Source organism: Peromyscus leucopus, chromosome 6 (genome assembly GCF_004664715.2).
Source record: "Peromyscus leucopus breed LL Stock chromosome 6, UCI_PerLeu_2.1, whole genome shotgun sequence".
Lineage (NCBI taxonomy): Eukaryota > Metazoa > Chordata > Mammalia > Rodentia > Cricetidae > Peromyscus > Peromyscus leucopus.
Window position 1 is genome coordinate 19,646,535 of NC_051068.1, and position 25,441 is coordinate 19,671,975.

At 45.0% G+C, this 25,441-nt stretch overlaps 1 protein-coding gene across 1 annotated transcript in view; it reads right to left on the reverse strand.

Moving 5' to 3' along the window:
- Nucleotides 1-2,772: 2,772 nt before the first annotated feature.
- Nucleotides 2,773-25,441, reverse strand: part of Ankrd50 (ankyrin repeat domain 50) — a 36,737-nt gene continuing 14,068 nt past the window's right edge. The window contains 4 exon segments of the mRNA XM_028889821.2: nucleotides 2,773-5,590; nucleotides 6,974-7,374; nucleotides 7,377-10,517; nucleotides 16,443-16,672. Coding sequence (XP_028745654.1) covers nucleotides 6,977-7,374; nucleotides 7,377-10,517; nucleotides 16,443-16,672 — 3,769 coding nt within the window. The 3' untranslated portion in view covers nucleotides 2,773-5,590; nucleotides 6,974-6,976.

A 25,441-nucleotide genomic window follows, 5' to 3' on the forward strand; every position in this document is an offset into this window, starting at 1 on the left:
AACACAACATGGAAACAAAGTCCAGCGAAGGTAAATTGTGGGTTCAAAGCTCAAGCATTTGCTAGAATGAACTGCACAGGTCGACCCATCAGAATGGGTATTTGGCTCACTGAGAAAAAATAGAACAGCTCCTTTTTGAGTTTCCTTGGCTCTTCTGAGCATCAGCCACCCAAATAGGATCTTTTACACTAATTCAGTACAATGAACAACTTTGCCCGTTCACAAGCATCAATGTGACCACTGGCTGGCTGCACGGGAAAGTTGACAGTCTCAGGTTTGGATAGACAGTCTTTGCAGTGTCCTTAGAAGACACACATAGGAAGCTTTCAACTTTATGAGAAATAATGAGAATGGTAAAATTTTGTTAAAGTTTGTGTGTGTGCCTGAAGTAAAGATAAATAATGAAGGAAATGAAGATACTAAAATATATAAACAATTCAGTTAACAAAAACTTACCTGTGGAGTCAATATCTGAAATAAAACCAGAATTTCTATACATTTTATTTACGTGTGCGTGCATGTGCCCGCACAATTCATATATATGGAGGTCACGGCCACTGTGGGAGCCTTTCCTCCTTCTACCCCGTGGGTTCCAGAGGTTGACCTCAGGCTTGGTGTAAGCACCTATACTCTGCCAACCATCTTGCCAGCCCTAAGCCAGGCTTTTTAACAATCAAGGCCTAAGCCTCTCTAGAGATCTCAGAGGATATGCTACACCACCAGAAACTAAGGCAAGCTTCCGGGAGAAGATGTGAGGACTCTCAACATCCTATGAAAATGTAAGAAGGTACTGAGGGTGGTAACTGCCAACGGGTGATGCTGGTTAAAAGCTACACATTAAAACACAGTGAGGAAAGTGGTTACTCTAACAGGAGATGCTGATTACATCACCGATTCAAAGCAACTAAGATACTAGAAGAAAATAGAGGACAATGCCCTCAGGACCTTGGGATGAGAAGAACAAATAAGGATCTCTTTTTGTTAACATATGCCAATTAGAGCAAGAGGGCAGAGTCTGAGAAGATACTTCCACATATTTGCATGTATCTCCCAAAGGACTTATTGAGAATGGCAGAGGAGCCTGCAAACCAAGAAGCCCAAGTCCTCTCCAAGTTAGAATATAGGAATATCCTAATATGCTCTTATGCAATGCCTAATATCATTAGTCACCTGACAGATACAAATTCAAATATCAATGCACTATTAATACATGGCCAAATGAGGCGGTGGGGGGTGGGGTTAGTAACTGTTGGCAAAGATGGTCAGTGAGATTCCTGCAGAGTTGATGGAGTGGAAATGGATAAAACCACTTTGGAAGACTGAAAGCAGCTAGTAAACACACTGTCTTATTGAAAACAAATGCATACATCCATGATATAGGCAAAATCCATGTGAGTGGCAGCATCTTACGAGGCTCCACACAGAATGAGTATCCAGTGTGAAGTGGGTTTAAAGAATGGTACATTCGTCAACAGTGGGCTACTGTAATTCACAAAAGGACAAACAGCGCTGAGGAGCTATAGCACGTGCTGCTCAAGCGTGAAGGCCAGTTCCAATCCCCAGAAACCACATAGATGCTGCTGGGTGTGCGTTGCTGCCTGCCCATCCGTAATTCCAGCACTCAGGAGGCAGAGATGGGATCCCCTGGGGCAAGCTGGCTAGCACTGGTGAGCTGTGGGTTCAGTTCAGGAGATCCTGACTCAGACTAAGGTGAAGAGCAATCCAGACTCTGGACGTCAACTCTGGGCACACAAGAAGACCCTACAGACACACCAGACCCTACAGACAGACACACATGCAAACCCAGCTGCACTGACACAGGCAAATACATACAAACCCCACATATAAGAAAAAAATCTTGAAAAACATGGTACAAATTTCCAATCATCTTATTTTAATACTGGGTTGTTTTATTTATCCTGTAATGGAGAGTCTGGCAGGCAGATGTCCTGTCCTCACAGTAACCTTAGTACATACGTTGCATGATGAAAAGTTCCCAGAAAGGCAGCATGATTCCTGCAGGCATCTCACTACCAGCTGGCATCTTTCCAAATGCTGACCAGGCCTGCAGAGTCCCTGACCTGTCTCTTTCGTCCATCAGCTGGACATGGGCAAGATGTGTTTTTAAAATCGTGGAAGTATCACTTATTTCTGCTCAAACATCTCCTACATTAAAATTGCTTAGAATGTGTTTTTTTTTTTTTTTATTAACCCATCAAGTGCATAAAAATATGAGTAAGTGAATGACTGCAGGAAACGATGAGTTCTAAGGAACTACATTAAGCCATAAAGTCATTAAGGAAAAAGAATTGTTGGCCTTCTTAGGAACCTCGCCTGGAAGGAACTGAACATATGTAAACACATGGGCTTGCTGTCCTGGTCAGTGCTGGCTTTTCCTGGGGGAAAACAGTGTCCAGAGAAGGGACTCGTGCTTACCAAAAGAGGAGCACACAACTTTTATTTAGAAAACGATCCATTTCCCCAGAAAATTAAATAACTATCCAGGGTAAGACGGTAGTAAAACCAAGAATCATGCATGTACATGGCTTATCTGGTTACAGTAAAAAATTGACAGGGAAGAGAAACAGAAAAGTGAACACTTATCAAAGTTGTGGAAGAGATCAAGGCCACATCTTGTTCTCCTAGCTTCCTTCAGCCAGTGTTATAGCTCATCGCCCATTTTTTTAAAATTATAAACTTAAAACAAGTTCTTACTGTAGGCATATCAGGCACATGCTGCTACTTAAGAGTACAAAATTGAAACAAGGCATCTTCTGTAAAGCAAATAGATTTATTATGCACTTCATGTACATCGGATGTTTTCGCATAATATAGTACAAGGAATAAAATAAAACTTTACACTGTGAAGTTCAATGTACATTTTCAGGTTATTTACACACCCCACACAGAGCGAACAATGGAAAAAAAGCATTTGTCTGCCGCTATATTTGAGGAAAGTGTTGACGGACGGACGGAGGGCGTTCCGCAAAACTAACAGTTGCACAGCCAAACAGTACAATGACTCGATCCTGTCTCTGAAGTAGGTTTTGGTTGAGGAATCTGGTGGGGGCCGGAGAGAAAGGAACAAAGGTATTTGCTGTACACCACAGGGCGCTGCTTCTGGTCCTCTTTCCCCTAAACTTTCCTGGACCCCCTCCAGATGTCTACCTGTCTGACATTTTACCACCTGTCATCCAGTGACACTGACCTTCAGGAAGGGGTGTGAAGGAACGTTACAAAAATGTTATAAACAAGTGACATCCCAAACAGCTGATTTACAAAATTTAAATATCTGAATTTCAAAAAATAGCTATTTATTATTTATTTGTGGGACTGTTTCTTATCTTTGTAACAGAGCAGAAGCCATTGTTTTTGCCCAGTTGTGGTACTAGCCCCCTCCCCCACTCCAAAATGAACAAGCACAGTGGGGTGGCTGCCCTGCAGCCCTTGGTCAGCCTGACCCTCACCAGAAGTCATTTTTGTTCTTTTCTAAATCATAATTTATTAAAAAAAAAAAACAAAAAACAAAAAACACCTCGAGGAATACTTATGAGCACCCTATTTTTCCAATGGGCTCTCCTCCTACCAACTGTCCCATGTGTCTAAAGATGGACACGAAAGCCCTTGGAAAATACAGATCCCTACTGCCATGAGCTGTCTTTGCCCTTTGGTCACAAGGTACAATTCTGTAAAATTAATAAAATTAAATAAATATGATTTCAATAATTCAAGGTTAATAGAAAAACTGGCAGCTTTCAGGGTTCTCTTCCTTAAAAAGAAAAAAAAAAAAGATACACCTAGTAAGAAGTCTGAGGCTCCTCTTCTATGGTAAACGTAGTGTGTGTGAGATGGAGTCACACTGATTCTAGTAACAGGGTGTGATCATACTCAACAGATTCAGATGCACACTTAAGGCTGCCTTGCAAGAGTCCTGTTAAGTGTCATTAATCAACGTCCCATAGGGACAAGAAATCAATCCTTGAAACATTCACATTTGACTTGTCAGTATCAACCATGCCATCACCTTAACTTTGAGTGACTCCATCAGCTATCTCTCATCCTGGTTATGACTGACAGATGACACACAGGAAGTGAGTTAGGCTGACATTGAAAAACAAAGCAAGGAAAGGCTTACACAAAGACTGAAGTGAGAAACACTCATCACAAGCAGTTACACATCTGAGCTTCCACGAACAACACTAAGAGTGCCCTTCACATATGATGACCATTCCTGGCCTCTCGTTAAAACATTCCAAAGTTTTCAGTAGTAGCAATGGTTTTGTGCTCAATTTCCAAATTCTCTTTCCCCAGTCCCCCTTAGCAACAGCATGAGAACACAGAATCTCCAAGGCCTGGAAGATGAACAGGAGTACAGTACTCAAGGATCATACCATCCTTGCCTTCTAAATCATCCGGCCCATCAGTTGCACAGTCCATCTAAGCTGCTCCATGTTCCTAGTGCCGATGCCTCCCTTACCTATGGCTTCCAGCCATCCTATGTACAATCGTGCAAAGATGAAAAAAGGAAAGAGAATGTGGCCAGAAAAGTGCAAGCCCATCAGTTCTATCAAATAACAAAACATATGTGCTCCAACTAATGGTTAGTGGTGTCACTTGTGATGGACAGCACATTGTACATTCAAGAACATCCATCCCACTAAGTTATTCAAATGTACCCAAATGGTTCTGACTGGGGCTAATTTAGTTATGCAGTAACTGGCATGGGGAAATAGCTCAGAGCAGTGAGCATTCAATTACAATGAGGGATTACATTTCATTTAGCTGAAGGAGGTGAGGGCTGCCAGTGAATGATTCAGGGATCAGAGTCATCCTTAGCTGGACCTGGAGCCTCTGTCTGCACATGTGCCCCCAGGCACTAACTGCTCTGTCCCTGAGAATGTCCAAGCTTCAGGAATGATGGTCTGTCTACTTGCAGGTGGACTGACAGGCATGTAGAAGACAGCTCAGAGCCTCTTGTGCCTGTAGTCAGAGTGGCCAGCATTGGCCAGCTCTGTCATTCCGCCCTATCCAGACGGTACCAGAGTGACCCTCTACACCACCAGAACTGATGCCTGTGGAAAACTCATCACAAAGTCTTTTTTTCACCTCCATGTGGCATCAACACAGAAACTCATTTTTATCCAATGCTGAAGGTTAGCAGACAGAAAACAGTTGCAAGAATTGTTTTATTGAGTAACATTTTTAAATACACAAGAACCAGGCACACCAGACAATGCAATGGGACTGAGTACACGCCACAATGCAGAAAACAATAAATACGGAACACTGCCTTTGCGGAGACACCTGACTATGGCACATGCACATTTACCAAATGGGAAAATACTCAAAACCGGGTTTGGTTGTATCGAACTGCAGTTCACATCTCCATTTCTTCGGTGTGGTGGAGACTGCTTCAGCATGGGGGTTACGCTGAGAAGGGCAGCCTTGCTGGGTAGGCACATGACAGTAAGTCAGGAAACAGTACTGAGGGAGTCACAGTCTGGCCAGCACATCCTCAGGTGTCTTGCTTCCATCTGGCAGCTGAATGGCCATTCTGACCACAATGTCTTCTGTTTCACAGAAGGGGAAACTGGAACAACAACAAAAAATCTATTCTTTTCTTGTAGTGACAGTTTTAAGATCTTATAAAAGAAAATGATTTTACCAAATATTTACCTTCTATCATATTTTTACTAATTGACACAGACATAATAAGAGATATGAGTTTGCCTGCGTGTGCGGGGAGCGGGTGTCGTACCATCAGAATCAAGTATTTGGAGGCACATTTCTGAATGGCCTTGGATTGGCCATCCATCTGTTCTCACATTAGGATGTTTAGTGCTAGAAGATATTTGTAATGATGGTGAATTTGTCAAATTCCTAAACTGTATGCCAGCTTGCCTGAAAGTGACCATCACCAGAAGTCAGGTCTTCTGCAAAGTCACTGGACATTAGAAAAGATGCTTAATGAAATCTTCAGTTGATTTATAACATGGAAAGGTGCCTCTGAGGAGCACCCAAGGTGTACAAATGAGCTCCTGCTACTTGTCTACCCATTTTTACCTATGCAGTGAAACATCATAGATGGAAGATAAAAAGATTCTTATTTAATAAAAAAATACTAGTGATCTGAACATAATATATGGTTTCTATATCTTGCCCCTAAATATGTAAATAAGTAAATGATAATCCATACCCTTCACCATGGTCCACACATGTTCATGTTACCTGCCAACACTACTAGATTTCTATGAGAGTTATTGTAATAAAACTTGATTACCAATTACAAATCCATGGTCTGTTTCTGGGTAAACCAATGAAATTAACGTTTGCCAACTACCCACTAGGCACAGCCCAGAGCTTAAAACCAAATAATAAATACTTAGAAAACAGCCCTGTTTTCTATCAGAAATCTCCTGGTAGCGGGAAATGATAATACAGGAAAAAACTCTTAATCTAGAATTGATAGATGATATATTCATCTGTTCATCTACTTATCTAATACATTTTTACTGAAAGACTACCACAGATTCAAACAGTATTCCAAGCACATGAACTCAGAATCAAATACAAACACATCCCTTCAGTCTAACATTTTGAGGGGAGGAAGAGAGGGGAGATAAAAGAATAAATAAATTAACTATGTATGTATGTATGTATCATTAACTGTGTATCATCTGTCACCCATTGTCTATTACCTATTATCTTATTATTTATATAGCTACATATCTCTTACCTATCTATGTCTATTACCTACTATATATCTCATCATCCATGTATCTACACATTATCAATCTATCATCTACCTATGTCTATTACCTGTCTACATATCAGCTATCTACCTATCATTTATCTACTATCTATTACCTATTAGCTATCCTATCATCTATCTATGCATCTGTATATGGATCTATCAATCCTTTGTCCCATACATGCTTTGGATAGGTGCTAGAGTTTGGAGAATGCATCTTACCTCTCACAAGGGTGTTTCCTTCTTGTAGTTGAAGCTGGGATCAGAGCCCTCAATCTGGAGCTTCAGGGCTTGTTTGAGGTTCAGCTCTGTCTCTGAGGGAGGGAACCCCTCCAGTACCTCCTGATGTCCTCGCTCCTGCACTGTTCGAGGGACGGAGACCCTACCCAGAAACACCTGGTTGCTCTGCAGATGGTAATTGGGGTTCGTCATTATCCCATTCCTCTTCTTCTGCTCACCGCTCTGCTGGTGGATGAGAAACTGTGATTGGGCGCGGCTCCCATCCTGAGACGAGGGGACCACAATTTTACACTGAGATTCCCCCGGCGTCTGTTTAGGTGGGCTACTGCCAGACTTAGCAACAGGTCCTCTTTTGTCAAACTGAGTCATTTCATATTCTAGAACTTTGGCTGTGAGGAATTATTTTGTTTGCCTTTCTTCCCAGCTGACCCAGACTTGCTGGAGTTTTCGGATTTGCCTCCTTTAGTTGATGTTGTTGACTTCAAACTTGGTTTTACTTGGCTCCACTCGAACTCACTGCTGGGAGAGTTATGGCTGTGTCCTAAGGACTGGGTCGTGGAAGAGGGGGACACTACTGACTGTCTGCTCCTGCTGCGCGGCAGCGAGTGCTGTTGGATCTGCTCCGTGAACGACAGGCTGTGGAAACTGTCAATGGGCACCGTTTGAGCCGTGGCTGTGGAGGAAGTTGTTCTCAGAGATGAATTTTTTGAGCTTTTCAGGGAATTGTTGGACAGAGATGACTTCTGCCGATCCACAGTGGAGTCTGGAGACTCTGATGGAGAGCTGAAGGCATGAGCTGGCCCGTTGGGCAGGCCCCGGAGGGAAGGCTGCAAGTCCCCTCCACCAGTGCCACCAGAGCTGTTGGACCTGATGGTCAGAGACTGCATCTTGGACGGTGCCGACTGCGGAGGCTTCTGCTCCATGGTATGGACAGGGGAAGGAGAGCAGCCATTCAGACTGGAAGCACCGTATTTCTCTAACAGCTTAATGATCTGAGAATGCCCATTTTTGGCTGCCACTCGCATGGCGGTACGTCCAAACTGGTCAGCGTGATTGGGGTCAGCGCCATGCTCCAGCAACACCTGCACCACATCTACATGTCCCTCCTGGGCCGCGATGCAGAGGGCTGTGGCACCTTGGTTGCACGTGTGGTCCACCACGGCGCCATGCTCTATCAGAAGCTGGACCACTTTGACATGGCCTTGCCAGGCAGCAGACTGCAAGGCTGAGCGCTTCTCATTGTCTGAGGCATTGACATCAGCATGGCAGGCAATAAGCACCCGTACCATCTCCACATGACCCTGCCAGCAGGAGACGTGCAGCGCTGTCCTTCCCTCTGCATCGCTGGCCTCCACATTTGCACCGTTTTCCAAAAAATACTCGGCCATTGTGAGCTGGTTCTCTAAGGCCAGAATGTAGAGCGTGGGCCGCCCATCAGCATCTTTGTAGTTCACATCAGCCCCATGGCTGAAGAGCAATTCCACAATGTCCCGGTGTCCTTCCAGAGCAGCAACACGCAACGCATTTCTCCCGTCATAGCCTCGCTGGTCTATGTTGGATTTGTTCTCCAGCAGGATCTGGACACAGTCATAGTGGCCCTCCTGTGAGGCCAAAATGAAGGGGATGCGCCCATCATTGTCAATCTCATTTGTTCGAGCACCTTGTTCGATGAGAGCTTCACATATTAACCTGTGACCCTCAAAAGCTGCCATGTGGAGAGGCGTCCAGCCAGCATCATCTCGGTGGCTCTCGTCCAAGCCTCTGTCCAGGAGAGTGCGCACCACCTCCACATTCCCCTGTGCTGAAGCTATGCTGAGGACTGTCCGGCCTTCACTGTCGATGCTGTCCACGGCTGCACCCCAGAACAGAAGTGTGTTGACCACCGAAGCATGCCCCATGGAAGCTGCAGCCAGCAGGGGCGTCCGCCCGTTGTTATCCGTGTGATCCACATCTGCTCCTCCTTCTAGAAGCAGGTCCACCACATCCACATGGCCTTCATAGGCTGCTACCAGCAGGGGGGTCATGCCATCTTTGTCACAGTGATCTACCTCAGCCCCTCGATCAATCAAGAGGCTTACGACTGACGCGTGGCCTTTGCTCGCAGGCACACACAGTGCGGCCACCGAGAGCGCTGTTCTGCCGTCCACATCCTCGTGGTTCACCTCTGCACCGTGGTCCAGCAGGTGCTCCACGATCTCTCTGTGACCCATGTATGCTGCAGCTATCAGGGCAGTCCTCCCTTCATTGTCAGCTTTGTTGACCTCAGCACCATGTTGTAGCAGGTTCAGGACGATGTCCTCATGGCCACCCCAGGCTGCTGCACGCAGAGCCGTCCGGCTGTCCGCATCTGCACAGTCCACCTTTACGCCAGCGTAAAGCAAGGCAGACACAACCTCAGTGTGGCCCCCCCAAGCAGCAGACCTCAGCGCTGTCCAACCATCCTGATCGGTATGATTAATATTGGCTCCACACCCAATCAAACAGTTAACCACCTTCGTGTGCCCTTGTCTAGCAGCTAGAGTGAGTGGCGTGTGTCCATGGGAGTCTTCGATCTCTAAATCAGCTCCTCTGGAAACAAGCAAATTTACAACATCCAGACTGCCACTGTATGCGGCATTGGCCAGCAGAGTTCTCCCATTGGAATCACACTGATTGACAGAAGCCCCATTATCCAGTAATGTCCGAATGGAGTCCTCTCTCTCGAGGGCTTGCCGGACGATGCAGGAAGTGCGATCGTCCTCGCTGTTGACATGAGCACCGGCTCGGATCAACAGCTGCAGCACCTCTTGCTCCTTGGGTATTAAGGTGGACAGAGAGTCTTTGACTGGGGTGCCATTCCAAATCATCCACAGTGCCAGTTCGGCTGGTTCCAACTGCAGATTTGAATTAATCAAGTGCAAGGCAAATTCTTGTGCTTCCAGGGGGGTCAGGTTCCGGGCCTGGCAGGTGTAGCTCATGGCCAGCATCCTGTGCCCTTCCGCAGCATTACACAGGTACTTCTGGGTGCAGTGCTTCACGTCCAAGAGCCACTCGGCAAAGCTGTGGTGAAAGAGGATCTTGGTGCTGCCCAACCCATCCACCAAGAGCTTGGAGAGGACATCCAGCTTGCGCTGAAAGTCTTCCAAGGTTAGAGACATATTTTTGGTCCACACGGCATGGTATAATTCTGTCATGGTCAGGGGCCGGCAGGCCGCAAGGATCACGTTCAGAATGGGCTGAACTTTGGCAAACTGTTTTCGGACAAAAAGTCTCTGGCAGAGCCAGAGATAGAGACCATTCAGAGTTCCTGGGATGTCTCGGATCTCCCGAAGCATGATGAAATTCTCTACAACTCCGTCCAGCACGCGCTCTAGATACAGGAAACACCCACTGCTCTTGATGTGCAGCTGGTTCAGAGTCTCTGCCGTCTCCTTGGTGAGGTGCTGCCGAAGTGCCTCCTCTTGATCCAGGCGGTGGAGGATGTACTGTTGTACATCCTTCACGATGTATGCCTTCCGAAGGTCATCCAAACTGATCTTCCGAAAACCTGCAGGAGACGGCCAGTAAGGCTGAGTAAGTAGAATATAGAGGTGGGCACGTGTGTGAAGAGAATGAACCAATACAAATAATCTGACTCATGGGTTAATGCCAGTAAGAGAATCTACCACTACCTGCTAGTATGCAAAGCAGTTTGTGTCATGTGGAAACACATAAGTGACAAAGCAATGATTTCATTTTCCTACCAACACATGTGGCCAGTACCTGGTTCTCGCAGCTTGATGCCTTTCAACCCCTCTGCAAGAAGCACCAAGTGGAAACAGATAGACAAACACAGCTATAGAAGAATCTTATAAAGACAGTCTGAACAGCAAAGTTGTGAGAACCAAAGAGGTTTGTTTTTACAGGATGATCTTTTTCACACAAATAATAGCCATTTCTGCCCACCCGTCTGACTGCGTATCAACCTTAATGTGAATGGTTTGGATCAAAACAGCGTATCAGCAGTCACTCTCTTTATATCACATTGCTTTATGATATCAAATTAAGATAATTAAATCTCAGGCTGTCAAGAAATAGCTGGAACCAATTAAGATGCAAATTTCCAAATTACATTTGTAAAACTCTAGCACGGAAAAAATAAAGCCACTTACTGAAAGTCAACCAAAGCTAAAACCACATCAGTGGTGGCTACTCTAAGTTCTTCAAAGCAGACTATGACAGCAGCTTCTAAAGCACAAGTTCTCAACCTGTGTGTCGTGACCCCTTTGGGGGTCACCTATCAGATATCTGCAAATCAGATATTTACATTACAATTCATAACAGTAGCAAAATTGCAGTTATGAAGTAGCAACGAAATAATTTTATGGTAGGGGTGCACCACAATAATAAGGAACTGTATTAAAGGGTCTCACATTAGGCAGCCTGAGGACCACTGCCCTAAAGGGACATCAGTGTACAGACTTGGATTTGTCAGGTAACTATTTGTCTCATGGAAGTAAAAGCTACAAATAAACTCATCAAGGCTGGTGTGTGTTAGGAATGGCCATCCCCAAACCACTGGAGAGCAGAACAAGACTGCAGGCAACCCTTACAGAGAACAGGCACTCCAGAAAAGACTGCAGTCGATCCTTACAGAGAACAGACACTCCAGAAGGGACCATGGCATGTCTGCCAACAGCAGCAGCCTCAGGTACAAGGACCATGCTGTGCTGGGGATTATGTGGGTCACACAGGGCTTGGTGAGTGTGGTAAGTCGAAGGTGATCCCGACATCTGCCTTGACCAACAGGACTGAAAAGCTATCACTGAAAAACAAACAGGTCTGGGAAGAAGACTGATCACTTCAACTATCTGAACCCAAGCTTGAAATACTTGAAGGAATTTTTTGAAAAGCACAACCTGCCAACGACAAACAAGATGAAATAACACATGTGCAAAGCCCTATATTTTTAGAGTGACATCTATAAACACGCACTGCACATGTGCACATACAATACCTAAATCCTCCACCTCAGAAGATAAATTTTGAAAGAGGCTGACCTATGAGGAAGGTTTAGAATTGAGTTTGGCCTGAGTCTGGCCCCTCCGCCTTTCCTGACCACGTTAGAATGTTTAGAATGCGCTTAGCAGCACAGCCCTGGCCTTGTTACTGCCTAGTGTGGATGGATACACTTGAGCTTATCTTCTGTAAGGTCAATACTCAGCTGTCTAATGAGCTCATGGGTATGTCTCATGCTGTGTCCCTTTGGAAAACACACATAAAAGCCAGGCAGTGGTGGGCACGCCTTTAATCCCAGCACTCGGGAGGCAGAGGCAGGTGGAGCTCTGTGAATTTAAGGCCAGCCTGGTCTACAGAGTGAGTTCCAGGACAGCCATAAAGGAACCCTGTCTCAAAAATCAAAACCCAAAAGACTCAAAAACCCACACTTTATTTTGCTTTCGTTTAGTAGCTGTATTTTAAGTGTTAGAGTTTCTGTAAGCATAATTCAGCCAGTGGCATCTTCGTTGATTTAGCTGTTTACTGACAATTGGAGATTTAATTATTTTAATTTGATAACATAAAATACACCCTCCTCAACCTAAAGAAAGGCTGAGCATATCCCCAGGAATGTCTGGCATCCCACATATCCTAGCCCTTTGAGATGATTGGCCTCCAAACCTCTTCCTGTATTTTAACTTCCTAGTTGATTTACAAAGTCACTCAAACAGTTTAGGGTAAAAAGGAACCACCTGGGGAGGTGGTGCATGCCTGTGATCCCAGTACTGGGAAGCTGAGGCAGAAGGATTATGAATTTGAAGCCAGCCTGGGGTACACAGCAAGTACTAGGCCTATGGCTAATAAATGAAACATTACTAAATTGGTATGTAATAGTGTTTTAAAGTTTCCAAAGTAATGTGCACACAGACTGATCTATGTGAGAGATTATATAACCCATTATGCATAAATATCTATAATTTAAGCTAATTAACTAAGATCATCTGATGAAAACTTGAGATAATAAATACAGAATTGGGCTAAGCCTCCACAGTGCCAGGCCTGATGCCTTCAAAGTGGGCTAAAGAAATGCAGTGAGTCAGCTCTCCTTGTGTGTGTACAGTACTGGGGACTGAATGCTGGGCACGGGCTCTAACCATGGGCTACATGCAACTGTAAGTTTTCACGCACACACCTGCCACGTGCACTGTGAGGGAGGTCTTGCTACCTTATAAGTGAGTTAAATTCCAGCACAGAGAGCGGCCTGAGTCACCCACCATGAGCACTGACTGAAGGGATCAGCATCAGGGCTTTGTGTGATGCTGACAGAGACGGAGGGAGGAAGAGGTAGAACACAGAACTGAGGGTACACAAATGGATGCAAAATGTTTACAATTTGAAACACAGTCTCTCCCAAATCTAAAGAGTGATGTGGATTTAAGAAGAATTTATATTTACCACCAGTAACAGTTTAGTAAGACAGAATTAAGGGCCTGGGGTGGGCAGCTTGTACCAACAACCCAACACTAGGGAGGCAGAAGCAGGAAGACTGTTACAGGTTCAAGGTACACACAGTAAGGTCTGAAGAGCAGAGGTTTAGTTTAGCTCAGTAGTGCAAGCTGGGCCAGCATGTGCAGAGCTCTGGACTGAGCTGCAGCACCTCAAAAAGACTAGACTCTCCACTGACCACCTTGAGCACTGAAAACGACTTACTTATTGGGGTACTGGGGATGGAATGGAGCACCACATTCGTGTAGGGAAGAAGTGCCCAGAGAGCCAAAAGCCTTCTCTTTTGATCAGTTTCTCACTGCCTGGAACTCACCACATAGGCGAGGCTGCCCAGCCAGTGAGCTTCTGAAGTCCACTTTCTCTGCCTCTCCAGTAAGGAGGCTATCACACCCAGCTTGTGTATGTGGGTCCTGGGGCAGGTGCTCTGACAAATGAGCCATCTCCCCAGGCCTACTAAACCACTTTCCTATTTTTGGGAAAATATTTCAGTGGGTATGACACTCCTTGGCATTGGCAAAACAAATGGGTTTGAATCTCTGCTTACAAATCAGTACACAACGTCATTACCCTGGTGCTCACAGTCAGAAACCTTACGGGATCCAAGTCAGTGCTCACACAGTCAGTACCCTGTCTTCATGGAGACTACATCCTAGTTGAGAGGATGTCTGGGAAATACATGAAATCAGAGAAATTTTCAGTGATACTAGATCCATGAAGAAAATAAAACCAGACAGAGTGAGTGTGTGAATGTCCTATTTGGGTAGGGACCTGAGTGGGAGGATGGCAAGAAGTTCAAGGAATGAACATTTTATCAGAGCATCATGCGCAAACCCATAATGGAGATGAGGCCAGCTGACTTTGCAAACGCTGGCTGAAGAGAATGCACTCATGCTGAGGCAGGCACGGAAATCACTGCATGCACAAAAGACTGGAATACAGCAAAGTAACCCAGGCCCATGATAGATACCTCCCTAACCCAGCAAGTCCAAGTGGACTGGAGGACAGAACGTCATTGGCCATGTCATTCTGGCAACTGAGCTTGGGTAGCTCATCTAAAATGCCCAGGATGGGAAGTAGTTTAGATTTTTTTTTTCAGTTTGGAATATCTGTATATACAGAAGGAGAAGAGAACCCATCTGTGTCCCATGCATATCATCCACACAGCTTGAAGTGCAGGTGATATTTTAAATACTCCACAAAACAAACTCTTGACCTGGAGTTTGGATTTTGGAGCACTTAGGACTTTAGGTCTCAGACTAATGAGGATCAGCCTGCAGTGAAAATACAAGGACAATCTGGATGCCAAGGAACAGAGGAACTAAAGGATGAAGCGGAGGCCCGTTGTCTTACTTTGGGTTTCTACTGCTGTGATGAAACACCATAACCAAAAAAGCTTGGGGAGGAAAGGGTTTATTTCATCTTATAGCTCATCCTCCATCATCCAGGGAACTCAGGGCAGGAACCTGGAGTCAGGAGCGGACTCAAGAGACCACCGAACAACACTGCATACTGCCTTGTTCCCCGTGGCTTGCTCAGCCTGCTTTCTTTATACAACCCAGGACCATCTGCCCAGGGTGGCACCACCCAGTGGGCTGGGCCCTCCAACATCAATCAAGAAACTGCCCCACAGGCTTGCACACAGGCCAATCTTGTTCTCAACTGAGGTTCCATCTTTCTGAATGTCTCTAGTCAGCACACTTGTTTACAGGAAATACCCAGCAGATGAGGCCAGAGACCAAGGCTTAGAAGCAATAATAAGAATTCAGGTCAAAACTGAAATGTGTAACAAATGAGAATAAGAGCAGTATGTACGAAGCCCTTACCATGCCTCAGGCACATCTAACCTCAGAGCACCCCACTTTACAGACAGGAAACAGGAGGTTAGTCAAGCTGCCCAAGGTCACACAGACAGTGGTAAGCACTAATGTGTACACATTGTAGTGACTCATTTGTGCAAACGGAAGACTGTAGCTTGGGGCTGGAGAGATGCTCAGGGGTTACAGCATGTGCAGCTTTTGCAGGGGAACTGAATTTGGTTCCCATCATCTCCATCAGGCCACTCACAACTGTCTGTAACTCCAGTTAGAGAGTCCTTGGGACTTGAGTGCACACACTCACATACATATACACACACTTAAAAATGAAACTTAAAAGTTCATAATGTTTATAGAACATAAAATGAGTTGATGATACTGGGTGACTTGGATGGGGAGAAAAGAGACTATGCCCTCAGCCATACATAGGAGCTGCCGCATAGCACTGGCTCCGATCCCGTTCACCAAAAGCTTTCACTGCTGTGGCCTCAGATTATATGACGATCTCAACTTAGCCCTACCATGATGAAAGGAACACACATGAGAACCTCTGGCAGAACCTCTGGAGCCACTGGGGAGACACTGATGAATGACTAATGAGCTGTAAAGGGCACAGACCTACTGAGAAGTAGCCCTGCTAATGAATCACTAAGTCGGGTCTTACATGGGGAATAGGGGAAGAGTGTTTTTGTATGTGCACACATTCATGTATGTGTACACACATGTGGAGGCCAAGGATAACCCTGGGTGTCATGCCTCCTCAGAGCCATCCACCAATTTTTTTTAGACAGAGTCCAGGCTAGGTTGGTGGGGCAGCAAGCGTAGGGGTCTGTCTGTCTGTCTCCCCAGCACTGGGTTAAAAGCATGTGTCACCATGCCTGGCTAGGCTTTGTTGTTGTTTTTGTGCATTGGGGTTCTGTTTGTATGGCAAGCACTTTACTCAATGAACTATCTATCCCCTCAGTCCAGGGAAAGAAGTCTAGGAAAAGCCACTGTAAGTGATTTTACAACACACCACACTTGATTTTTAATGTGACCTTGAGGTATGTGCGAGAGGCTGAGAGGGCTTATGGGGCAGTTAGGCCTCCACCCTGTACTCTGCTCCCTAGAAAGAACCCAGTCTGGCTCCATCTCTGGAGCACACAACACTCTGGGCGGCACACAGTCTTGCTCACCAGTGAACATTTTGGTGACAGCTCTGCTCTGTTTCCGGGCAGAGCAGAGGAGCAGTAGCCATGGGGGAAAGAACTCGTGGTGACCAGCCAAGAGCTCTGCCACAGTCCCGGAGAGGCTGGGCGATGTCTGCTCCCCTTCCATCACATTACAGCCTTCGTCCACGGAGTCAACCAGCAGGTAGAGGCTCTGTGAGGGCGGCTTCATCCCCAGGAGTGGGAGCAGCACACACCTGTAAGACAGCCACAGAACAGGTCAAGGTCATGGACAGGGCACTGAAATTCATAGTTCACATGTCAGCATTATTAGTTATAATGTTATAAAAAATAAAGAGCTTTCAGATAAAAATGTATCTTCTAAGTAGTTCATTTTCCAATAGCATCAACTTCCACAGTACAGTGTGTATTGTGCACTTGCCTGTGTACTGTGACTCAGTGTGATTAAGGGTGGTAGGAACTAGACAAAGCTGGATTTCAGTACCCTTCCTGGTGGTCTGAGTCAGTAATAAAATGCTTAGATCGTTCCTGTGCTGAAAACAGACAAACTCTGAGGACACCATAGGAGGAAGAAACCTATTGTCCTGGTCTGGTTTTTAGTCAATTTGACACAAGCTAGGGTCATCTGGAAAGAAAAAGTCCCAGCTGAGAAAATGACTCCATTACACAGGTCTGTGGGCAAGTCTGTAAGGCATTTTCTTGATAATCACTGATGTGGGAGGACCCAGCGCACTGTGGATGGGCAGGTGGTCCTGGGAAGTCTAAGAAAGCAGGCTGAGCAAGCCACGATGAGCAAGCCAATAAGCAGCACTCCTCCACAGTTTCTGAGTCAGTTCCTGCTTCCAGGTTCCTGTCTGGAGTTCCAGCCCTGCCTTCCAGCAGGGATGCTACTTGGAAGTCTAAAGTGAAACAAAGTAAACCATTTGCTTCTCAAATTGCTTTTGGGTGTGGTCTTTGTCACTGTGACACAGACCTAACTAGGTCAGAAAATAAACAGAACTAAGAGTGGGGTACTGAGGTGTTAGACTTGATCATGTTGTTTTGGGAGGATTGTACAAGTGTTTGGAACTGTGGGCTGGAAAAGCCAGAGTCGAGAGTTTAATGAACTGTTGTGGGAAACGGGAAGACAATGCTGAGAGCAGTGCAGACAACGGAGGCCTGCCTTGTGGAGTTTCAGAGGCAAGCGAAGACTGTACTGGAAGAGCTGCTGTGAGGCTCTGTATTAAAGAGCTGTGGTGGTCCGTCAGGTGGAGCCAAGTAATCAGCCATCGTTAACAGGAGACCAGAACTACTCAAGTGAAAGCTTCGCTTTGCTGGGACAATCAACACTGGTCAGCTGAGGCTGAAGAATCAGCTGTGATAAAGAGAGACCAGCATCACTGAGGTGAAATCTTCTGGAGAGTGTGTTTCCTCAGGGTCAGCACAGAGAAGCTGTGGTCCAGAGATGGCCAAGTCTGTGCCTTGTGCTGACAGCTGAACTTGGTAAGGGGTAAGAGTTTCCCAGGTGGTAGGTACTGTTTTTGAAGGCATGAAGGCATGTCATGGAAAACAGACAAAACTTGGTCCTAAGAGAGGCCACTGGCAAAGGTATAGCCTCAGCTGCACCAGGCTTAAAAGGGTCATGTAGAGATGAGGCTGGCAAAATGTGGCAGGTCCGAGTCCCTGAAAAGAGCTCAGGAGAGGCTGCTGGTAAAGGAATAGTCCAATTGCAATGAAGACCTCAGCATTTTTGAGATGCCAGTACCATGAGACGACCACTAAGGACAGCAGCAGCTGTGGGGGGAACAAGCCTGAGTCTAGAAGACAAGCTGGGTGTGCTGTAGAAGACAGAGCTGGAGAAGTGGAGCTGCCTGCACTCTTTGGAGCCTAGAAAACTGCAATTCTCAGATGCCCTTTAAACCAGCTACACTGATGGAGTTTGGTTCTGCTCTAAACAGACTGTGATTGTGCCCCAATTCTTCCCTTTTGGAGTCAGAAAGAATCTAACTTATTTTTGATTTTACAGGTACCCACAGTTAAGAGACTGTCTTAGTTAGTGGTTACTATTGCTATGATGAAGCACCATGACCAAAAGCAATTTGGGGAGAAAGGAGTTTATTTCATTCATAGTTCCATATAATATAATTCATCATCAAAAGCAGTGAAGGCAGGAACTCAAGCAGGGCAGGAACTGATGCAGAGACCATAGAGGGGTGCTGCTTACTGGCTTGATTCCCTAGGCTTGCTCAGCCTGCTTTATTATAGAACCCAGGACCACCAGCCCAGGTATGGCACCACTCATGATGGGCTGGCCCTATCACATCAATTATTAGAAAACACTAAGAAAAGTTTATAGGCTTCCCTACAGCCCAGTCAGATGGAGGCCCATTCTCAATTAAGGCTCCCTCCTTCTCTGATGACTTCAGCTTGTGTCAAGTTGATATAACGCTAGCCAGCACAGAGACTGGGTTTTTAAGCAGATTTGGATATGGATATTTTAAAGAGACTGAACGTGCTGGCTAGTTTTATGTTAACTTGACACAAGCTAGAGTCATCTCATTTTCTCAATTGAGAAAACGCCTCCATAAGGTCCAGCTGTAGGGCATTTTCATAATTAGTGATTGATGAGGGAGGGCCCAGCCCATTGTGGACAGGGCCATCCCTAGGCTGGTGGTATTGGCAAGGCATGATGAACAAGCCAGTAAGCAGCACCCTTCCACAGCCTCTGCATCAGTTTCTGCCTCCTTCTGCTTCTGAGCTGTTTGGGTTCCTGTCCCGATTTCCTTCGATGATGAGCAGTGATGTGGAAATGTGAGCCAAATCAACCCTTTCCTCCCAGGTTGCTTTGCTCATGGTGTTTTGTCACAGCCAGAGAAACCCTAAGACACGGAATGTTTAAAAGTGTTAGACAATTTTTTTTAAAGACTGTAGAATTTTTAAAGTTATATTGTTTCATATTGCAATATTAACAGTGACATGACATTGTGGGGACAAAGAGAAATGGAAAGGTAATGGTCTAATAGTTACATGTTTGTGTGTCAAGCTGACAAGGGCTAATTGTCTTAGTTTCTTATCAACTTAACACAAACTAGTCATTCCAGGAGGACCCCAACTGAAAAAGTGCCTCCGTCAGACTGTGGGCAAGTCTATGAGGCATTTCCTTGATTTGTGATTGATGTGAAAGAGCCTAGAACATTGTGAGAGGTGTCACCCCTGGGCCTATAGTCCAGGGAGAAAGCAAACGTAACAAGCCAGGAAGCAGCATCACTGCTTCTGTTCCTGTCCCGATTTCCCTTTATGGTGGACTATATGGCAAGCTGAAATAACCCCTTTCCTTCTCAGGTTGCCTTTGGTTATGGTTTTAGCACAGCAAGAGAAAAGCAGCTAATAGAATTTAGAAGTGTTTCATTAACAGTGCTCACAGGAGACCTGCACATGGAGAAGGTCTTAACCCATACTCAATTTAAGAGACCGTGAAGTAGTAATTTCACCACTTTTCATTGCAGAGTGCACACCACAATGAAGCCATCTGTTTCCCATCTACATTGTATTTATTTAGATCTGCTGAGATCATCTGCCAGGCTTTGGGGGGATGTTAAGGAATGAAGCCCCTCTTCTCTTGATGCTTACAGTCCAAAGAGAAAAAAAAATAATGACACTCAACAAACCTACTGCACACCCGTTACTGCACCTTACCCTATGTAGTAGTTTGTCTGCTATGAACATAAAGGTTGATTCAAACAAACAAACCAGTAGCACAGGTTAGCCCAGCAGTTCCCCAAACACATGACTCAAAGATCCCTGTCCTTAGGACCACCACTCACAGCCACAGAGTCTGAATGAACTTCAATGTTTCTAGCTTCCCCTATAACCCACCCCACACTAGGAACACTCAGATGCATGCAGCCTGGGAAATAAACATACTACATACATCACACAAGAGGCTGCCACTGCAACAGAAAAGGAAACAGAAAACAACAGCTAAGGGATTCACACAGCCTCCCTTCCAAGAGAATAGACCAAGATGCAAAAAACTTTGTGTCTGAGTATATAAAAAATGACTTTCCAAGAAAGCAAGAGTACAGGGATGTGATCTAGAACCTGGCTGTGAGAAACTGTACCCAAGGAGTGCAGAGGGCATTCTGGGAGTGACAGAATTCTCTGTACCACTATTGTGGAATATTTGAGCAAACTGTAAAGATGTATTGCTGCTTTACTTTGCCTGCCTAAAGTACCTGATTGGTTTAATAAAAAGCTGAATGTCCAACAGCTAGGCAGGACAGAATAGGAGGGACTTCCGGGGAGAGAAAGGAACTCTGGGAACAAGAGAGATGTGAGAAACCAGTGAGACACAGAGGGAGGCAGACATACACTATGGAGAAAAGATAGAGTCACATGGCAAAACGTAGATTAATAAAAGCAGTTAATTAAGTTACAAGAGCTAGTTGGGAACAAGCCTAAGCTAAAGGTCAAGCTTTCGGAATTAAAGTCTCCATGTCATTATTTGGGAGTTGGCAGTCCCCAAGTAAAAGTCCAACAAATAAAGTCCTACTACATACCATCACTGACTACATTTATCAAAATCATAGAACTGTACAAGAGTCACTATTACTGAATAAAAACTAAAACATTAACATGATAGATAATAAAATATGCAAGAAAAATATAATAAACCCCTCCTGGTAACGTGTCCCTTGGCGTGGGCATCTGAATTCTCAGTAGTCCGCTGACTCTGCTCTTCACATACTAATGCTGAGCAAGTTGTTAAACAGAAAGCCTTTGTTCATGGGCTAGCCTGGCTAGGGCCTTCAATCCCATCATTACTCCTCAAGCTACCAAAGTCCACCCTGCTCTGGCAGCATGCTGAGTCCAACTATAGGTTTCTGTTTCCAGGCTCTGACCAATAATTGCTACTTACCCATTCCCTACAACTCTGCAGGCCTGCCTGTGGGCCTTTGAACAGACCCTCTCTCATGCCAAAACCCTGCTTGTATGCCTGCTACCATGCTCACTCTCCTCTCCACCCCCAGAGCTCAGCTCAAACACACTCACAGAAGGCTTGGGATTGCACTGCTCACTCTGCAACCTGACACAGGAAGGGTGCTGCAAACACACACTGCTCAAAAGCCCTCAACAACTGGGACTAATCAGGTCACCAAGGAACTGTTAGTGTAGCGTCTACCTTCCTGATCTCTAGGGAAGAGAGGGGATGGCCAGGGGAATTCACCTTTTCCCTACCAAGGGTTTACTCAGGACCCTGTGAAGAGTTATTTATGTTTGCTGGATGGATGGAGTGGTCTGATATATTTATAAACCATTTATAAAGATTTTTATCCCAAATACATAAAAAATTTACAACACTCAAGAGTAAGGGGCCTATAACTCCAGTACTGACAGAACAGTGTTCTTCATCCCCAAATGTGAACACAAACGACTCACTGCTGGCTTCTACTCAGCTCCTGTGGGCTTGTGGTGGTTGGCTTTATGTGTCAACTTGACTGGGCCACAGGATGCCCACATGTGATCTTCTGTTCTCCTGGATGTTTCTAGGGTTTAAAATAGTGGCTCTCACCCAATCAGCCAAAAGCTAACTGCATGAATGCGTGAGTTGGACATCAGTTTATTCTTTCTTCAGGTTCAAAAAAGTCAGCTCTTTGGGTCTTGAGAACTTGTACCACCCATTGCCCTGACTCAGGTCAACTTTCCTAGGTCTTCAGCCTGCTAGCTTCCCACCTTTTAGTTCTCAGCATACATCACCATGGAGGCAAATTCCTTATAATTAGTCGTTTATTACAACTTCTATGTAGCATTCTGAGGGCCTACTCTAAGGCCATTTTACATGTTCCTTTCTATGTACTCTAAGGATTTCTATGTGGATTCCTTAACTTGGACCCACACAAAGTGTTTCTACCACCTGCCCCTTTCTACAGGGTGCTTCACTCTGTCTACAGTACTGGAGAAAGGTTCATTTTGTGTTAAATGAGCTTTTAGGTTTAGGTTCTTGAAATAAACGAATGAAACTGTTCCCAGAGAACACACTGGCCTACAAAGATAAGCAGTATCATATATTGTAAGAAGGGAACTCAGCTGCAGGGCATTAGTGATCCATAAATTCAGCAGAGCTATTCCAATCCACGTAACAGTGGGGAACTTGACCTTCTCAGACAGGAGAAATGTCCCAAGAAATACCTGATGCCAACTCTGGAAGTCCAGTCTCAATAAAGCAGGAGCAGAGTGACCTGATTCCTCCATTTCTGACAAATAAACACTTATTGTCATTGTTAGGACACAGCGGCTGGTGCAAACCTCAGCAGGCAGGATCTTGAATGGTCCTGCTGCCCCAATGGAGGAAAATGCAAATTCTGGAAAAGAGTGTGTGCGAGTTTAACACAAAGTTTAAAGGACATTTACAAAAACCACACACTCAGAACTAGTAAGTGAAAAAACGAAACCCGTAGCTAAAAATAGGATGAGGCAAAGAACAAACAAAAACCAAATCAAATGATACAATTATTTCAAGTAGGTTCCATTAACTTTGTAAATACATTAAAAAAGATCAGGTCCTACAATGACCTACTACAGGCTCCCTGTGCTGGACAGTTTATGTCAATGTGACACAAGCTAATGTCATCTGAAAGGAAGAACTCTCAATTAAGAAAAATGCCTCCATAAGATGGGCTGTAGGCAAGCCTGCAGGGCATTTTCTTAATTATTAATTGATGGGGTAGGGCTCAGACCATTGTGGGTAGTGCCATCCCTGGGCTGGTGGTTCTGAGTTCTAGAAAGCAGGCTGAGCAAGTCAGGATGAATAAGCCACTCTACAGCCTCTGCATTAGCTCCTACCTCCAGGTTCCTGCCCTGACTTTCCTTAGTGATGGTCTGTTACCTGGAAGTGTAAACTGAAATAAATCCTTTCCTCCCCAGGGGGCTTTGGCCATGGTATTATATCTCAGCAATAGTAACCCTAACTAGGGCACTCCCCATCCCCACAGCCCTGGTGCTGTTAAACAATTTCTGGTACTTCTATTTACAACAGGATACCAGGATCCTCTATTAAACTGGGATGAACAGACATTAAGGCCATTGATCTGTCTACAAGAGAGAGTGGAAAGGGGGGCAGCATAAAACTTTGGAGCCCAGGCACCTAAAAGCAAACTGTGTTTCAGTATTAACTCTGCTTCCTATGTAATAGTATTGCTGGATTCTACACATAAACATACACTTCTGTTGCAGGCTCAGGACTGTGGAGGGAACATGAGAAGGAAAAGGGATGAGGATGGGAAGAGCCAGTGAGGTCCTGTGGATTCCGAACATCTGCGGTTCTGCACCCACTTTGTTACCTGCTGGCCTTGCAGTGAGAATATGCACATTTCTGTGTGTCTCTGTCTCACATCTCACATCCGAGCCAGCCTTTCTCTGGGCTTCAGCATAGTCCTCCTTCAGTGATGAGTGCACTTCTGTTTTAAATGGTACAATCATAAATTTTGACTAAGAGGGCTGAGAGGATGGCTCATGAGGACCACAGTTAGAAACCCCAGAAACCAGGTAAAGTATGCATCTCAAAACCCCAAACTCCTAATGAGAAACGGGACATGAAGACAGGAGAATAAGTTCAAAGGCCAGCGAATCTGGAGTGCACACAGGCAAACAAGAGGAAAATGAAAACAGACACCAAGGGTGCCCACTACCCTCCACATGCACACCATGGTGTTCATAACTTGTAACTGGGCACTCGCTAAGCTGCTCTGATTCCAGGGGAGCATGAAGAACCAAGATCCTCAAATATTTAGCATCAAAATCCCACATAAGACACTGAATTCAGGGCTGATAGGTCTTCAGGTCACCAGGGCATGCCCTTGAAGAGGTCACTGGGACTCGGGCCTCTTTTTCTCTTTAAATACCCAGCCATAAGGACAGCACTTGTGCTTTGAACATGTCCCCCACTGCTTGCTAGCACCCCCAACAGAGGCCTAAGGATTATGGCCTCATTGGTTCAGAGACCAGAACTTTAAAAGCTGTGAGGCTTTGTCTTTGAACTGCTTTTCCCACAGACATGTCAGAGTATGATATTACCAGATGACCCCCTTTGGATCTTAGGGTACCTGTAAAATTTGGTATCCAAGTATTATCCATGTAAGAACCAAGGACCTGGCCCCATATAACATGTGTGAGGGTCATTTACCTAGCAGGTTAATGCTAAATCTAGCATGTTCTAAATTGTCTTAGAGTACATACTGACATATCTGCTAGTTATTTTATTAATAAAATATTCAATTCTTAGAACAAAACAAAATAAAAACAACAATGACAAAACAAAAACCCCAGGCTTCAATAAAAAAATTTTTTTCTGGAGGGGGGGCCGTTATTTGCTTTTTACAGAAGGTTAAAAATACTAGTAATTTTTATCCTGTCTTCTCTTGGGACAACAAACTTAGATTGTGTTTACTTTTCTTAAGAAGAAAATCATCCATCCAATAAGTTAAAGCATTAGTAAGAGGGGGGAAAGATTATGATGGTAGCTGGTATTTCTAATCAGTCAGGGCTAAAATACTATCTATTCACTCACCTAACCAACAGTAGCAACAACCACCTGGTAATTAAAACAACGTCAGCGTGTAGCCAACCCACAGGAGGAGACCTGTTTCTGAAATCTTGACCAAAGCAAACATGGACTATGAGAGCATAAAGAAAAACATACATAAGGCAAAAGACTTGTGGAGAGCACACAACACATACAAGTCTCAGGAAGGCTGGAAGTGAATGGGAAAACATCTATTTCAATGCTGGAATCAACACATGGTAGTGACTTTAAGTTTCAAATCGCTACCCTCGCTGGGCAGTGGTGGCACACACCTTTAATCCCAGCACTCGGGAGGCAGAGGCAGGAGGATCTCTGTGAGTTCAAGGCCAGCCTGGGCTACAGAGTGAGTTTCAGGAAAGGTGCAAAACTACACAGAGAAACCCTGTCTTAAAAAACCAAAAAAAAAAAAAAGAAAGATCAAATTGCTACCCTCATTCAAAGGTAA